At 38.7% G+C, this 17,403-nt stretch overlaps 4 protein-coding genes across 4 annotated transcripts; 1 reads left to right on the forward strand and 3 right to left on the reverse strand.

Annotated features, from left to right (window-relative positions):
• Positions 1-268: 268 nt before the first annotated feature.
• LOC108545627 (alpha-tocopherol transfer protein-like) lies at positions 269-4,433 on the reverse strand. Its single transcript, XM_017897335.1, has 8 exons — positions 4,306-4,433; positions 1,856-2,005; positions 1,446-1,605; positions 1,198-1,378; positions 938-1,123; positions 752-857; positions 493-675; positions 269-367 (listed from the first exon to the last, which is right to left on the reverse strand). The coding sequence occupies exons 2-7, from the start codon at positions 1,992-1,994 to the stop codon at positions 515-517; spliced, it is 933 nt and encodes a 310-aa protein (XP_017752824.1). The 5' UTR covers positions 1,995-2,005; positions 4,306-4,433; the 3' UTR covers positions 269-367; positions 493-514.
• A 1,255-nt stretch (positions 4,434-5,688) lies between these two features.
• Positions 5,689-6,501, reverse strand: LOC108545587 (uncharacterized). The gene is made up of 2 exons (XM_017897285.1): positions 6,272-6,501; positions 5,689-5,959 (listed from the first exon to the last, which is right to left on the reverse strand). The coding sequence occupies exons 1-2, from the start codon at positions 6,499-6,501 to the stop codon at positions 5,689-5,691; spliced, it is 501 nt and encodes a 166-aa protein (XP_017752774.1).
• Positions 6,502-13,272: 6,771 nt separating this feature from the next.
• On the reverse strand, positions 13,273-14,280 carry LOC108545588 (uncharacterized). The gene is made up of 2 exons (XM_017897286.1): positions 13,936-14,280; positions 13,273-13,623 (listed from the first exon to the last, which is right to left on the reverse strand). Exons 1-2 carry the CDS (start codon positions 14,278-14,280, stop codon positions 13,273-13,275), a joined length of 696 nt encoding a protein of 231 aa, XP_017752775.1.
• A 390-nt stretch (positions 14,281-14,670) lies between these two features.
• LOC108545589 (uncharacterized) lies at positions 14,671-15,480 on the forward strand. Its single transcript, XM_017897287.1, has one exon. The coding sequence runs from the start codon at positions 14,671-14,673 to the stop codon at positions 15,478-15,480; it is 810 nt and encodes a 269-aa protein (XP_017752776.1).
• The last annotated feature ends 1,923 nt before the right edge of the window (positions 15,481-17,403 follow it).

Raw genomic sequence — 17,403 nt, forward strand, 5'->3', positions numbered from 1 at the left:
AATTTGTGTGATAGATTTTTTCCAGTTTTGGCTGCTCGTTTGCTTATTATAGTTGCAGAAGTGCCAGTTGTCGTCAAAACCTAGTATGTCGTTGCCTTTTTTCGCTTATATTTTTGATTGTTGATTACGGTTTTTCGCTATATTAGGTCAGAGCAGACTATATTCTAGTTATTGTCGAAGAGTTAAGTAAGAGGTATTCGTGTAAAAAAATTATTTATTTTTGATACTATATACTCATTACAAAGTAGCAAATTAGCATGTCCGCAGAATGATAAAATCGTCAAATTAAACAATGTTTGCTTCTATTCCAATATCAATGTACCCACTGGAACGCATTCTGCTGTTCGGAAGCGTTTAGTAGTCCTATCTGTGGCAAAATTCGCGAAACGTTATCACAAGGTCTAAGGATCGAACGAATTTTAAATCGTTCGTGTTAGCGTATAAACGTAATCTTGTTTGCTGTTTAAAATTACATTAAAAGTGTAAAACTACCTTAATTATTTCGTATAAAATCTTAATCGATATTTAATTGTCTGAAAGATCCTTGCATTCCATCTAATTCCACCAACAGCCTCGATTTGGATTCCGGAAGTCTGGCACTCTCATTCGCCTTACTAAGCTTCTCTTCTCTCAAGAACCAGTCTCTGTTTTTCTCAATTTTTCTTTTCCACGAATCTGAATATTTAGTGTAATATGAATAATCTAAATAAATTTATACAGTTTATGAAAAAAATTATATATTTTAGCGAACCATTCAATTCGTCTAAGGTGCCTGCTTTACCACCCCACTCATTTGGAAGAATATCCTTGTCCATATAGGAATGCAATTCTTCACCACCACCAGTGTGAATACGGAACTATGAACAATGCGAGCGTAAGGTAAAATGGCAATTCATGAAACTGGATGAAATTATTTTAATTTATTTCAATGACTCACCTTCTGAACTAGTCGATCTTTCAGCAGTGGATAAAATATATTGAGGATACTTTCTATGAATGCAGGAGCGTGAAGAAAATGGACTCTCTGCAGGCGCAATGGCATGCTATCCTGCACTGCCAACATCGATTTCCGGACAATGCTCTGGGTTGGACTGCACTTGGTAAAGTGTACTACGCTGAATCCCTGATTATTCAAATTAAATTAAATAATTCGAATTAAATATAATACGATATTTTATCGAATCGATCTTACGATACCTCTAGATCGATCACCATAATGTTCGACAGACAACGTTCTTCCATCAGGCGAGTATCCAGGACCATGAGAATCCTTCTGGAGATGGCTTGGATGGAAAATTTCTCTATCGCTGTATTTTTCAATCTTAAAACGCTCACTCGGTGGCCCTCGTCCGTCAGTGATGGTAGAACGAAATAATGGCTGATAATGGAGAAGTTACGTGAAATTTCATAGAAGTTAGTTGAAAGCTAGACAATCGAATAGTTACATCGCTTCGCAGCATTCCTGGATCTCTCGTACAAGTGGATCTCGAACGGCGAAAAACTCGGGAATGGCTGTCCGAACGCTGAAATATCGTTCCAAAATCAACTTGCATCGCTCTATGCTATTCTTACAACCAAACAAGAATCTCTCGAGTCTAGTATCGTCTGAAATTAAATAATTACGACTAATTAGAAACATTTGTTCACGAGAGTTTCAACCTAAACACTAGTGAACTAAATTTTCTAACAGTATCTCTGAAGTAGAAGTATACAAAAATTCCATAAAAATTAAATAAATAAATAAAAGGTATTTAAGTCACTATTTTATTGCTATTGTTTTCTCTCTTTCTTTTTTGATATACTTCTTCGTTATTTCATTTATAACACGAGCAATGATATACAAACAAAGTCAGACCCATATGATTAGGCAGATGAGGCTGTTTCGACAGCCATTCGCGAATGGCAGCCACGTCTCGCTTCCTCATTTCCGGATCCGTCGGAACCTCCTCATTTATCCGTTTCTGCTGCTCTGCTGTCGGTGGTAGTAACGTCATCGTGCACTGTACTGCAACAGATTAATTTTTCAAGCAGAAACCTCTGGTATAACCTCAAACTCGTTACCGCGAGTCTTAGTAACGAAACGCGCTTACGTGCTAATTTCACGGAATGTTTCCTCGCAGAGGAAATGGTTTATCGCGGAAAGTCGTGTGGACAATCAATATTGACAGTCACCATGCTCTTTTGACAGACTTATTTGCGAGTCGAACGTGAAACTCGTCGTGCTTCTTCCGATTTCACGGGAACAAACTGTACCTTCTAATTCAGCTTCCCCGAAACCTTGAATTCTACAATTTCCACGAAAATATTGCACTCGAAATTGTGTTTAAAGAGATTCACCAATATTTGACAAGCTTTCAATCGTAAAGAAACGAATAAACCACGATGGAATTAAGCGTGTCCTCACTGATTTCCTCTTTAATGGATCTGACCCCGAACACGGTCTGTCAATTAGCATGATTATGTCACAAGGACCAGAAATGAATACCTACGACTCGTTTCGAAAAGAATTGTTCTTAAACTACGTAAAAAGTGCAAGAGCGCGAAATTCCTGTAGTTTTTCAATTTAAAATCATTTTTCTTTAATTAAGAAATGTCATTTTTAAATTTGACAGCGTTTGGCCTCAGCATTTCCATATTTTTTAATACTCTGCTCATCGAAATTAAATATACTTTTTTTTATTCTAGGAGGAAGGAGCATGGATAAATTATGGAAAACGCAATAGAGAAGAATTTAGTATAAAATGCCACAGAGATACGGAAAGATTCCAGTTATTCCGATAATTTATAGCAGACCTCGACTACCGAAGTCAAGGAGGTATCTTTTAGATTTCGAATATTTTAAGTTTCTTATCTTTATCTCCATCTAAACAGTTATTCTTACTATTCTAATAATAGCCCGAACATCGAAATCGAGGAAGCATTTGATCGAAGAATAGCGATTCACAAGCAACGCCGGACGCACGTTCCACCATGAAGACACGACGATTTATTGGCGTCGCTTGCCGTTTACGCAAACTATCGAACCACGAAGGTGAAACTATCGACCTGTTCTCAAAGGAACAGCTGGCATATTGGGAAAAGAAGAGAAGAGATTCGACGTGATCGGAATTAGACGTCGATCGTGCGTTGCAACATCGCCGAATCCCGGGTGCAGCCGTATTTTCGTAAGTCGATCGCGGAGAAAGCTCGTTTCGGCACCACGAAATCGAGCCTCGTATCGTCGAAGATCGCTCGAACGTGAGGAAAATTGATTAGACTGGCGTGAATATCGGAAAAAGCGTAAATCAGGAGGAGAAAGCAACATCGATGTAAACAATGAAGAGTGGGACTGCGTATCGTGGGTGTATCTTTGATCGACGAATTCGAGCGTTCGAATTTCTTGCAATTTCTGATCCATACGATTTCTTAAAGACGTTAATTCTATTCATTCTTTCATCTTCTTTTTTTAATTCTGTCGTTGACCGGTCTTTTGGGAAAGGTTTCAGTAGGAGTATCTGTAATCTTTGAATTCATTTTAAACAAGAATTTCTAGTTCCACTAGATCTATGCGATAATTCTGTTTTAAATGTTAAAGAAATGTTACAAGGTCGATATCATTCGTAGGTAGATAGCAGATGTTCGGATTCGGGTGTACATGAAGTCTTTGAGGCCAATTGATTTTTACTGGGATAGTCGAAATGTGATAGGAAGAAGAGTTCCTTCCTTCTCAAAAGGAGATTCGATTATATTATTATTTAACAGGTGTAGAAGCTAGGTTAGTGATTATATTAACGATTGGCTGGTCATATACTTTCGATATCGGAACTAATTGAATTTGCAATTCTTGGAATCTCTTAGCCTGATTTTTTAAGATCATAGAAAATTATGAAATACGTGTCCATGTTTATTTGGTATCGTTCTTCTCTCGTTTCTGGTTGTTAAACATACACTTTCTGCAAATTGACTTCGTTAAATATTACTTGATAAATTAGTTATTATATTTCACTCTTCCACTATATGTTCTATTACATAAATGCAATTTTTCTGGTATTAACATCGATTGTCGTCGATTCCATTTTTAATTGGTTTTAATTAACGCCATTAACACGGTGCCTAAAGTTGTCTTTACTATTCTGTACTCAAAATAAAAACAAATTTCTAATACAAAATATAATTAATCTTTATATTTAAATTATTCGGTAAAATATCTTTGCTATTTTCTCATGTTATTGAAATTAAGAAATAAATGTGTGCTGTAAAGATAATGAGGTAATAAAATCCAAAAAGAAGTATATAAAATAATTTCTGTTTGTTTCTTTCACTTACCAAAGTCTTCAAATGGAGTAGGAAGTTTCCCAAATGATAGGCACTAAATCTTGAAAAGAACAGCTCACAGGTGTAATTTCACGAAATCAGCTATGATTATCACCAAATTATGTGTGTAACCTGTGAAAGCTGACGTGAAACTGCAATGTCCGTGCGAAGCAGAGCGATTCCTTCAGGCTAGTCGAGTGGTACACGTGTTCCCCACCATCGTGGACAAAAAGCGGGATGGAACAGCATGTTTCACGTAGAAATGCGATTAGACCCGTTGGATTTTCTCTTTTTTCCCTTCTATCAACTATATTGCACAAAAAATTTATAATCTAGGACTACTCGTTCCATTGCACAAGCAGTTTTCGTGCTACGCTTAAACCTTTGGTGCAAGAAAATTTGTAATCTTGCAAAATCACGTTAAAATTTCTCAACCATTCATTAAACTCCTCCAAAATTAACATATTTTCCCATTTTATTAAAATTCAAAATCAACCAAATTTTGATATCGTATTAATCCTAAGGGAACAATCACTTCGGATATTTACCGAAATTGATCACTAAATTTTTTAAGAATTTCTTTCAAAGCTACTTTACATTGTACGAAACAATTATTCTCGATGTTTATGGAAAGTTATTGTTACATTTATCAAGAAGGAAATTATTTAGATCGACGATTTCGAGATACAAACGATATCTTCGTCGCCGGAAGTTTGCAGTATTTCTTCGACGGCACAGGAAACTAGAAATCTTGGAACCTCTAAATTTTAATGATTCGACGAAAATGTAATTATCAGGACGAAGAATAGCGAGTGAAGTGAATGACGAAATGTTCGAATGTCTCACCATATGCAATAGCGCTTGCATAGCTTGCATTTGGTGCATTTTGCTCTCGAAATGGTAAAGATACCAGGTTATCGTGGCTATTCAACCTTGAACAAACACTGATTAATCGTGTTGCAGTTTTCCAAATTTAATTGTAATCAAGGAGGTGGATTCCAGCGAGTGCTGCAGTTGGAAGAAATCGAGAAACAAAGCGAAGATTTCGCGAATTGTTCAGTGCTGTATGAGCTCTACTGAGGCTCTCATACGACACAGATATCGTGAACCAAACGCTCAAAAGAATTGCAAACGTCGAGTTGCAATAAGAGAAGAGTCGTCGGAAAATTTCAATTCTTAAAAGAGCAGGAAAAATAATTTTTGTGTCATCCAGGACTCGAAAGACTCAACGATTACAAGATCAAACAGATTCTTCCAAATATATAAAATCACGATATATAGAAAATGTTTAAAAATCCTAAAATATAGCGTACATTCCCATACTTATAATAAAATGTGAACTAACGACATATGTATTAGAAATGTGCTTAAATTTATTTCCAAAATTCAATTATTCTACTCTTCGGATATCGACACGAATTCGGATATAATTTGAGGCTCGAATTGCAATTCAATCATCGGTTCTTTCTTCTCCTCGAGGTTCTGCTTATTGTTTAGGTCTTTCATGACCATCTTCGTGGCAACCAGGTCCGTGTCGTCCAGGATCTGGACAATTTTCTGTACGGTCGAGTACTCCATTACCACTGCTGATTTTGTGTCATTCGTAGTTTGAGACGCCTCCGACATCCTCATCTTGTCCTCGAGTTCCTCGTTGCCTATTATCTCCCTGAAACGATGATTACTCGCTATCAAAAAGGCCTTTATTTACGGGTAAACACAGAAACAAATACAGACGTATCACGTGACGTATATATAAATTTAATACAAACAAATGTAATAAAATTTTCGAACTATTATCTCGGAATTCTTTGAATCTTTTCTCAATCTTACTCCTTATTCTAATCTTTGAAAATCACCGTGCCGAGTTCTGACCGAGCTTTAGAAAGATTTCCAACAAAATTTCGAAGAGAATACTGACAAGGTTTTTGACAGATTTTTGGATCAAATTTCTGATAGAGATATGAGAAAAATTCTTTACGTCAGGGACAATCCTTCGTCGCTAGGTGCCTTGTTCTGTAACTGATTCTTCATAGTGGACCTGGACTTCTGTCGTGGGTTCTTTTTATTTCTGTTCTCTCGGTTCACCGTCGAATTCGATTTACTGCGACTGACAGGGTTCCCGAGGTTATCCTGTTTCGAGTGCACAGGCTTCTTCGATGGATTATTGTTCCTCGACTTGGACAAATTGTGTCTGGTGCTCTGCTGCATGGTGTCCTTCTTGAAACAGCAACGATGTGTTCGATATTGCCACCTGTCGCGTGTAGAAGCATTAAAAAAGGTTAACGAGTTCCGATATTTCGATTACCATAACGCGCAGGTTGTCACGGTGGAGCTGAACATGAAGAAACAGTTCAGCACCGTCAATACGATCAGTGGTTCCAGCATGTTAGGGACCTTGACTCGAGTTCGGGAATTCGCAGTAACGGGGATGACGATGGTTGTGGAGTATCGTGAATTTGGAGACGTCTGTCAATCGAGAAAGTATGACAGTACGATTATGCTCGTTTGGAAGATAGGTGACAAGCGGTCAATTCGAGGTGGTATTATGGAAAAGACTTTAATCTACCTTCGATTCGGGTTACATATAATGATTGAGAATATTCGTAGACTTCTGATTACAGAATTTGATACATTTATTAAAACGCTGCTTCTATCAAGAACAATTTTACAATTGAAAAATAGAAAAGATGATAAAAATTGACCTACCCCAGGTACCAGTCTATTAACAGTCTAATTAAAGATTCTATCTGCACTTAACCTGGTTTCTGCGTTATGCCTTGTATCAAAAATTCATCTAACAGGTGGAACCTCAACTTCTTCTCCACTGTATCATGGAAGATTTTAATTCCATCCTAATAAAACGTGCATCAACATTTGAACAGTCTCGTGTCACTAATTTCTCACATCTGATACCCAAAGTTCACCTAAGAAAAGATGAATGAAAACTTCTTCCAAAATAGCCTAACTTCCACCTAAAAGCTCTCCAATTTTGCCCTTAACAACCTCACCAGATTCGTCCCATAACCATCATACCCGTCTGTCCGATGATCCCAGCGAAACTCGTCCCGGAAGAAGCAGCTCAATTTGTCCCAGATCCTCGTTCAGGATCCATATCTCGCAGGTAATGGACCCGGAAGAGGGGAAGCGAAGTGAGAAATCTACGCAGGAAGCATGTACAGATTACGTTAGCTGTCGACAGGGGTAGCAAACGAGTGATCCAACCCCGCAGAGGCGCGGAACTCTCCTCTGTGGGGGTCCTCCAGCCATCTCTTTCGAAACCAAGCACAATGGCCGCGGTAACCGCAATATAAAAACGGGACCTCTGTTTCCCCGCCGTGACGCATCTGTGCGACGAGATATAACGATGATATTACGATTCGTAGACGTGTCGGTGACTTTTCGTTGCGGTTCCAGGCGAAACAGGCCAAGACCACCCTCGGCGAGATCGCTAAATTCTCGGCTACCTGTCATGCGTGGATTTATTTACCTATTATGCGCTGGACGCGTTATTTATTTATTCTCGAACGTATCGACGATTAGCATCGGTGTGGAGAGTACTGAGAGAAACGGGGGACAGACGGGGTTCGTGCGAATCTTAGTCTGAATTCGAGAGAGGAGAGTTCAATTGCGGATTCAGGTAGGTAGATGGGAATACTAGGGATTGGAGGGTAGGTGGTTGATGGCTCGTTTATGCCGGAGGATTGTCAGTGGGTATGGAAATTAGGGGAGTACGTGGAAGAACGTGGAAGTAGGGGAATGCGAGAATTTATTTGAGAAAAATTGGAGTGTTTTGGAAATGTAAAATAAGTTGCTTATGAGGTTTATATTTTATTACTGATATGATTATCATTAATGTCAGTGGGTATGGAAATTAGGAAAATGTGGATGATATTGACTCTACCTGAGGGAAATTAGAATTTTCAGGATTGTTACAAAATAAGTATCGTATGAAGTTGATATAATATCTTATTAAAAAGATTTAGGTGATTAATTCAATTATTATTCTATTTGTGTTTTAAATTGTTTTCATTTAAAAATTGATAAACAAAATGTAAATCGAGGCATGGTAAGAAAGATTAAAACAGAATTAATACTTGCTTGGCTTATCTTGATTGTAATCGCCTTTTTATTTTAAGTTGAAGTGTAGAAGGTAATAATCTCGTCGAATAAGTATTCGTTAGATAAACAGATAAAATACAGCTTTAAAAGTGTAACTGTATAGGTAAATAAAAAAGTAGCAGGCCCCACGACAGTTTAAAGTAGAATCAATTGATGACTCTATCAGTGAATTTTGAAGTAAGTAGAAAGTTTTCTCTAGTGTGCTTATGTTAATAGATTGTGTTAAAATATGTCAACACGTTCACCATTTACTGCTAATTAATTCCACACATAAAATGCCACGAGAGCCTTGATTATTCATAGTCGTGTATCCATAATTTGTGAAAAAAATCTAGTTATGTCATAGCACTGTCTTTTATATTCAATGACGAACTTGAAAACAGCCTTTCAAAGGATGGACAACATTCTTGTTACTTCGATCATGAAATAAAGATCCGAAGCAGAATTTCTTCTTTGGTAATACTGGAGTCACTGTCATTTTCTTTTGCACGATTGTCCGTGCGAAAATTCTCGGCTATAACAGCCCAATTCCTGAAATATTACCACTCTTTGACACTGGACACGTTTTCTTCCTCTTGAGGATCCTTTTCTGTTCCTGGGAGAGATTCGTCCCACGTATATCTTGGTCACTTGTCGACCTATTCATCGACGACGGCAAACTTCTTTTCGGAAAAAACGTCATGCTTTTCCACCTACGGGCAAGATGGTACATGTCACGCTATTTTTCGTACATCGAAAGCACGTCCTGCTTGTGGTTCGTTTAATTTATTGACCAGAAGCTTTGTTAGACTAGTGGACCACACAGATGGAACGACACCTTTATGAACTCCCACAATAGCGATTATGAACTCTTCGTCTGATCTTCTTCTTTATTCTCCTGCTTTTCCTTTGTCTAATTTTCAATTAATAATAATCTTATTTAATAATTGTCTAATTTTCTTAGAGGCGGGTGAAGGATGACGAGGTATCTATAATTATTTAGATTTTTAATTTAGATCTCTAATTATTTAGATTTGCTTCTGAATGATTAAAATTGGTCGTCAAAGTTTAAAAATAAGCCTTCGAGCGTACCTTCCACGTATGTTCTTTTATTTTTATACAAAGTTCATTATTTGACGCGAATTTGGTAGACAGTAGCGTATTCTGTAGGTCCGTCTGAGAAGAAACCATCCAGTAACAATATTCAAATGATGTTCAATATTCACAAGACGGTGAAATATATATCGGCAACTGAGGGTAACGGAGCAATTTCGATTACGAATTATTATTTGTGAAAATAATCTCTGCAAGAATTACCCGATGGATATTACGGATTAAAATTCGTGTTAAACGGTGCAATCAAGATATTAGGAAAATTGTGTTCCCCACAATGAGGGCTATTTTCACCCCTTGTATATGGACGATGGTCTATCAAAAAATATACGGGTCAAACATTTTTTCGAAAATATACCCTCCATAAATTTCATCAAAATTAATTATTAGCTCCTCTTACACGTATGACTACTAATCAAATATCTGATCTCCACTATATTATACGAATAATTCTCTTAAAAAATAATTCTTTATTGAATAATATCTTTTCCATTTCCGCGCTCGTAATAAACATTTATTCGAAAAATGTTGGAAGGCCTGGAACGGCATTTAGGCAATTTGCTTGGAGGCAGGTAGGTCTCGTGGGATCTTAGTTGGCTAGAGAACGACGTGACAGGTGCCGATCGCGCCCTTTTCTGGGCGTGGGCACTTTAGTACACGGCCATTGATCCATTTTCCTAGTGAATAGCTTTTCGCCGAAAACTGGCTAACGGTTGACTCCTCGACGTCTGGTCCTTCTACGGTTTGCACATAATTACCTGTAATCCGTCAGGTTTGTTTGTACTACCCCATTGTGTCTTCACCTCGAAACGGAATATCACGCTGACAGTGGAACGCAAAGAACAGCTGTAGCTTGTGATTTTTCGAGAAGAATCGCGCCATGAAATTTGTAATTTCGTTGGAACAACGGGGCTTCGAATTACCGTGAAATAACTTCTACGTTCTTGGCAATGTTTAACGTGAAACGGAGTGTCTTCTATAAATTAAAACTACGAAGATCGATTAATCGATAATGACAAGAGCTACTTACTGTCAACTATTCTCCAAAATTTGTTCTCGTTCGTATTTTAATCTTCGTAGAATAAAAACTTGGGAATCGAAATAAAAATCTGCGAATTGTTTTCCAAATTTTTCTCCTCGACATGGAAGAAGCTTCTGCTTAAAATACAATATTTCTTCTTGACACATTTCCGAGAACTCGACGTCCTCGTAGAGGCAAAATCGCGTTGATCTGTCAGCGAATTGCATCGACATTCTTTCATGAGAGGTACGAAAGCTTTGACCACCCTGGACGACTTCCTTCCCTACTAAATTACTCTCTCGATCGTCTGCGACCACTTTTCCACTCGGGCAAAGAGGCTGAAAGAAGTCAAAGATTCTTCTCGCTCCTACGGTTTTTTCCAACCTCGAGTCGATCCCTAAAAATCTCCGAACCGATTCTCACGATCGACGAAGTCTGGAGTCAGGTGCTCGTCTGAATGGATCTCGACTTCGATGCCATTCACTCTTTTTTCCTGGCACAGGGAATAGCCACCCGCCCACCGGAGCCCCGTTTCTGGTGTCAGGGAATTAAGAAAAAAATACGGAGGCCCGCAGACAATGAGGAACAGCGAATGAAGACGATATTTCAGCGTAACATCATGGTATCAAGGATTTTGTGGGAGGAGAAGTCTATTGGATGAAAAATGGGAGTATGGGAGTATCGGTGTTGGTTTCAAAGGACGATTAAGGGCATAACTGGACAATCTGCTGTCAACCTTTTCACTAGTCCCGGGTAGCCTTCGGGATGCGGCCAGATTTAAAATTGAAGCATCAAGGAAGCAAGGAGGGGACTTCTTATAGTTGTTCCAGTAATTACGAATCTGGTCCAAGCCAAAAATAATTTGCCAATAATTTGTCAATAATTTTGCATTTTTTAAATATTACATTGCGATGTAGTTTTAAATAAGATGAAGGAATAACAGAGAGTTAAGAAAGAAAATACAAGATGTCAACTGTTGCAGATTAAAATTATATTAAATTAAGATAAAATTTAAACAAAATTTAAAATTAAATTAAATTAAAAATTAAAAAGAAAACGAGATAAAGATTCTGCGATAATCAGTGTAGGTGACAAAAGAAAGTTCTTAAACTTACATGAAACCGTGCGAAAATTCCGTCATGCGGTTTCTGAAAAGTGTTTCAGAATTATTCTTCCATCCTAAACTATTCTCCCTCGAGGAGATCCTTTTCTGTCTCCTGAAGAGATTCGTTCCACGTATAATATCTTGGTCACTTGTCCTCCCATTCATCCACGACCGCAGACTTTTCTTTACGACCGATTCCCGCTGGAAGAGATGTTCGCTTTTCCTCCTACCACCATGATCATACGTGTCACGCTATTTTTCGTACATCGGGAGCACGTCCACCTCGAGGCTCGCCTAATTTATTGGCCACAGGTATTGTTAAACCAGTCGACCACACAGATGGAACGACACCTTTATGAACACCCACAATGATCGCGATTATGAGCCCTCCACGCTCTTATTTATTCATTCTTCCTAAGTTTTGTTTAACTTTTTTCATAATCCAAGGTGTTACTCATTGTCAGTTTTCATACAAAACTTTTCTTTCTTCACCGGGTTTATAAAAATATTCCTGGAGTAAAAGTCAAAAAATTTCTAACTATTTGAAGAAAGACCTAAATGTTAGATACTTCGTGATGGCTCATGATAGATACTAAACTGATATAAATGATTAACTTTATTTTAAAGTTTCATAGGAACTTCTGACCATTGATAAGAAGACATGTCACTATAGAGACCCAAAGATTACAAACCTAACTTAACTAAAAACTTGATTCCTCGATAAAAATCCAAAGATTTTAAAGCTGACCTAATTTGTCATCTATATAAATATCCTAGGATACCAAAGCTATTTCAACGAAAGGCTCGATATCAGCAAAAGGACCCAGAGACCGAGCAAAGTTCCTCATAATTGAAAGAGCAGTGACGAGAATCGTAAAGCTTGGATTTCATGCTCATTCCGAGGTTTCCTCAATGGCAGACCACGTAGAATATCCGCTGTCACTCGCAAGAACCATCACGAGGTGAGAATTACAGGAGAGAAGGAGTTAGAAGCAATTAGGAGGGTAGTAGAAACGAGTACAATGCAGTCTCAGGAGAGGCGTCGCGTCATCAATCGTCGCGAGGTTCCTCATTGAAGAACCATGGCTCTCTTGGAGAAAGGGAAGCACCGAGGACGACTCATCTGGCCGTAACGAAGCAATTTTCCATGGATACTCCTGCCGTGGATGAATGAGGAACGAGCACTGACTCGTGCACTTTTACGCATCGCAGGCCTGTCCTCGTGCTTTTGCAAATTTCATTCGGAAGCTCTATCTGGAAGTTCATTCAGGAGCTGTTCAATATCGCTTGGTTGACCATCGTAATGATGGTGTACCTGCGAATTCGTCGCAGTGGTGATTCGTCAAGTGTCGACGAGCTGATACTGATAGAGCTCTTCTGGCGATTTTCTGAAACCTTTCCAGTTATGTTAATATTTTGCGATGTTCTTCATCTTTTTAGCCTACTAGCAATAAGTGTTACAGATATCATTATTTATTATTATTTATGGTAAATAAATTCATCGTGTTTCCTTGTCGAAGTATATTTATTTAGGTGTACCTGAGTAACTGAAGCAGACGAAGCATCCTGTTCTTATAATATACTTGGAATTTTGAGTATTCGAAGAGTAAAAAGAGTTCATACAGACGCAAGATGATGTGGTTCACTTCTTCTTCCTTTGTTTCACGTTGTTTGGTTCTTTTCTCGGCGCTTCCTCCGGCTGACATTCTTTTTCTTTCCTAATTAAGATCTTTTCTGGCGTCCGGTGCTGCACTTCCGGTGGCTCCGAAAGCGACGGCTGAAGCTTCGGCGTTCTCAGCTCCAGCTCCACGTTTCTTCTCGGTTGATCAACTGAATCAGACTTCTTTTTCACCCTTAACATGAAGACATTGTCCTTCCCATCGGTCACGCGATCCGTGTGCACTTCCTGGGTCCCAGGTCCGTCGAGAATAGGGTAAATCGTGAATGTTCTGCATTGGTTATTCGTGTATGGACCACCTCTGCATTGACCGACCTATGCGACAAAAATGTTTGCGAAAGATAAATCTCAGAAAATAAGTATATTAGATGATACTCAAGTTCCACCTATTTTCTAATTACTAATTTTGTTTTCCCAAAGATCATAGCAGTTTAATCATTCTTGAAGGTTTAAATGTTACATTATCACTGTGTTGGGCACTATTCTAACCTAATCTATCCTAACTTATCCTACTCTAACTTCTTTGAGAAGAATTATTATAACACTTTAACATCCGCAATGGTTGAACATTTACCCTCAAATTTATTTAATTTCGTGTTTATCACCTATTCAATGATATCCTCTTACTTCGTAAGCAATAGCTTGTGTCATGGCATCGTCGTCATCCTTCGGTATCGCAGATTTCGATTCGACACGAAACAAGATCCTATTATTATCTGCTCCGCTCAAAATCTTCGGTCCTTGCTTACTCGTGGGCCTCTGTATCTCCACTACATCGCAATCACACGGAGGATCCCATTCCTTGGACTTTTTCAACTTCCCCTTTTCCCTCTCCATGCGAATTATCAGCTGATTTCCGATCATGGTCGTGCCGATTTCTCGATAGTACCTCGAGCTGAGGTCGTACGACGGTTTCGAGGGTGGACACTCCGGAGGACATGGTGCAGGTGGCATTGCGGGACAGGAATACATCCTTGGACAAATTCTAGCAAATTTTTAAAAGACAAAAACGATGGTTCAAGCGATACTGAATACTAGTTAATTTAAACGATTGACGACATGACAGGTGGAATTTAGAATTTAGATATAATTTTTCTCCGAAAGTATTTTTAAAGAAAAAGAGGTTGATAGGTTTCAGTTGATAGAAATGGATTTAAAATCGATTATTTCGAGACGAGTTCAGAATGCTGACGAAAGTTGGACACATTCACAGTGTACAATCAACCCATCCACCATGATTCCGTTCTAAGGACACCAAACTCGACACCAAACCCGATCACCATGTTATCCATATCCCTTCCTTCTTCTTCTTCTTCTTATCTCCCTGTTTCACCCGACAAGTACGAATAAAAGTCACGGAACATGATGCTGGCAACTTACAAGTGTGGATGTCCTCCATCAGGGAAGAAGGAACCATGTTCTCCCTGTTGCAAAACCATTAGTTGCGGGAAAAGAGTTATCGTCAAGCCTCCAAGTCCTCAAGATTGCTCTAGAAACCCCTGTTGTCGCAAACCCTGTCCAGAACCTGCTACTTACACATCGAAAGTCGAAGAACCTTCGCCATGTTGCCCTACGATGCCTTCAGGAGACTCGAAGGACTTCGTGAGGCCTCACGAACTTCGTTCAGAGATCGTTGACAAAGGATTGCCTTATAAGGAGCTGGAGGTTACCTTCAATAATAATAAACTGGTGATCAGGACTCAGAAGGAACCGGTGAAGCCGGAATACGATCCTCCGTGCGACTGTGTCGAGGATTCTCAGTCTGAACCAGAGGATTCGCAAGAAATTGGTCAGAATCCAGCTCCAGGAAGCAGGACTGTCACTCTGTATCCACGACCAAAGCAGTCTAGTCCGGAAATGAGTGCGCAGGATGATTCTTCTCAGTATGGAACACACGACGAGGTGAAAAGGATCGAGAAAGACGAGAATCCGAATATATTCCTCTTCAGGATGAAGAAGAAGGATTCTCGTGGTGATAAGAAGTTTAATATTGATCTCGAGTTTAAGACACCACAACCGTGGTCGATGAAGAAGAGAATGGAGTACATGGAACAGATTCAGTTGTTTAGACCGGAGAAATCTTCGATGCTAAGTTCGACAACCTCGATGATGAAGAAAGTGAGGAAAACTGAGGATCGTGTGCATAAGAAGGGGAAGAAGAAGAAGAAGTAAATGTTTCCTGCCATCTATAAACAGTAATTGATACAGAAAATTGTAACTTACCACCGATAGATTAAAATAAAATGTCACGTGAAATATAAATAAATAGTAACTGAAACAATTTTTATTCACTTTGATCGCTTTTAGAAATATCGAATAAAATAATTGAATTGCAGGGCTATAATTATAAGATCGTCTAATTGAAAATATGACAAATTGGAGGTTAGTTTGAACAGAAAGGGAAATATTCGGTTGTTCTGGACAAATTGTTTTGTATCAGGTATATTCTGTAGGATTGACTTAACGACAGGTAGGATGTGCCCCTTTGTAGGCGTAGATATTTTAATATTCACTTATTTCGAAGGTAAGGGGTTCCGAGAGGCTCATTAAATCACTAATTTTCGACGATGTTCTATTATATTAAGGAAACTTTGCAAAGTAATGAAAATTTAATTTAAATTCTTTGATCCATATAGTAGTCTTGTATTTTTTATTTTTAAATGACGAAAGTATATGTGTTTTGCAAGAAACAAAGATGGTCTCGAGAAGTTTCAGAAACTATTCTCACGACTGGATTCAAGAGTCAGATACTCTCATGAATGGACCTCGACATCCATTCACTTCTTGTCCAGGCAATAGGCGTAGCTATCTTAGAGTCCTGTTTCTTCCTACTAGATATTATTTAAAAAACTCAAAAAAATGTTGAGACTAGAATTTAAATATCTAATAACTCAACAAAAATCCTACGAATTTTATTATATACGAAAGGAGAAACTAAAATTCGCATTTGGAGATAAACACACCTGTTCAATCGTTCACCTATCACCACAAAATGTTCAAAAGCAGATCACAATAACAAAATTCTCTATGCATATAATGGGTGTCCCAAAATTCACGCAAGATTTGAATTTTGCGCCATTGTAAAGTGTTGCCAATGAAAAAAGAAGACCAAAATTCAAAATAAAATTCGCATTTCAAGATAACCACGTTTGTCTAATAGTTTAAACATTACCATCAAATATCCAGTAGCAGAAGCTTCGAATATTCGCGTGGCCCTCGACAACCAACCGATCTTCCTCTTTCTTCGCACCATCCTCTGTTCCTTCAGCAGTCTCCTCCATTGAAGACCCAGCCAGCGTCCCGACGCTCGTCGTTCGCGATCTATGCGATCGATCCATATATCAGCGAGTCAACGCACCCTGGGTGCTTTGCGTCCCGTGGAGACAGAGGATACCCGTCGACGGCCACCTGAAGCCTGACCCCCGGCGCGAAGAGAGACGCTGGACGAGGAAGCATCGACGTCTATTAGGGGTTAAACGGTTTTTAAACGGGGAGAGGAACGCATCGAGTGTCAGCGACGCAACAATGACGTGGGCAAACATTCCGATATACAGGACCACCCGCGGGCAGAGTTGCACGACCGTGACAGTGAATCGAGATATTCAGGTAATAGCGGGGAAGATCGAAAGCTTTTCCAGTGTTGAGGAATCGCAGAAGCGAGGACACTTTGGGAATATTACGGAACGTTGCATGTGGGACAACGATGTGAGATATTGCATTAGATGCAGAGGTGTGGATTAGGTATTCAAAAATACATGTACGTATTTTAATAGTAAATTCAAGAAGGTAAACAAGAATATTCTAAATATCGGTATTTGCCGGGGATGGAAGACATCCTGTTACATACAGTGGTTAGGTTAGGTAGCCAAAAATGTGTCAATGTTTCAATGCTAAATTAAAAAAAATAAAAGGAGATACTCTGAAGAAAGGTAAATTAATGCAAAATTGCTATTTGCCTATGGTAGAAGATAATGTATTAGCTGTAGGAGCTAAAAGTACGTGTATTTCAAAATTAAAGGAAGAAGGAGAAATTAATGAGAAATCATAATACTGACAGAACGAAATTTGAATGAATATCTAACAATGAAGGGAAAG

This window comes from Eufriesea mexicana, unplaced genomic scaffold (assembly GCF_001483705.2).
Source record: "Eufriesea mexicana isolate 0111107269 unplaced genomic scaffold, ASM148370v2 scaffold415, whole genome shotgun sequence".
Classification (NCBI taxonomy): Eukaryota; Metazoa; Arthropoda; class Insecta; order Hymenoptera; family Apidae; genus Eufriesea; species Eufriesea mexicana.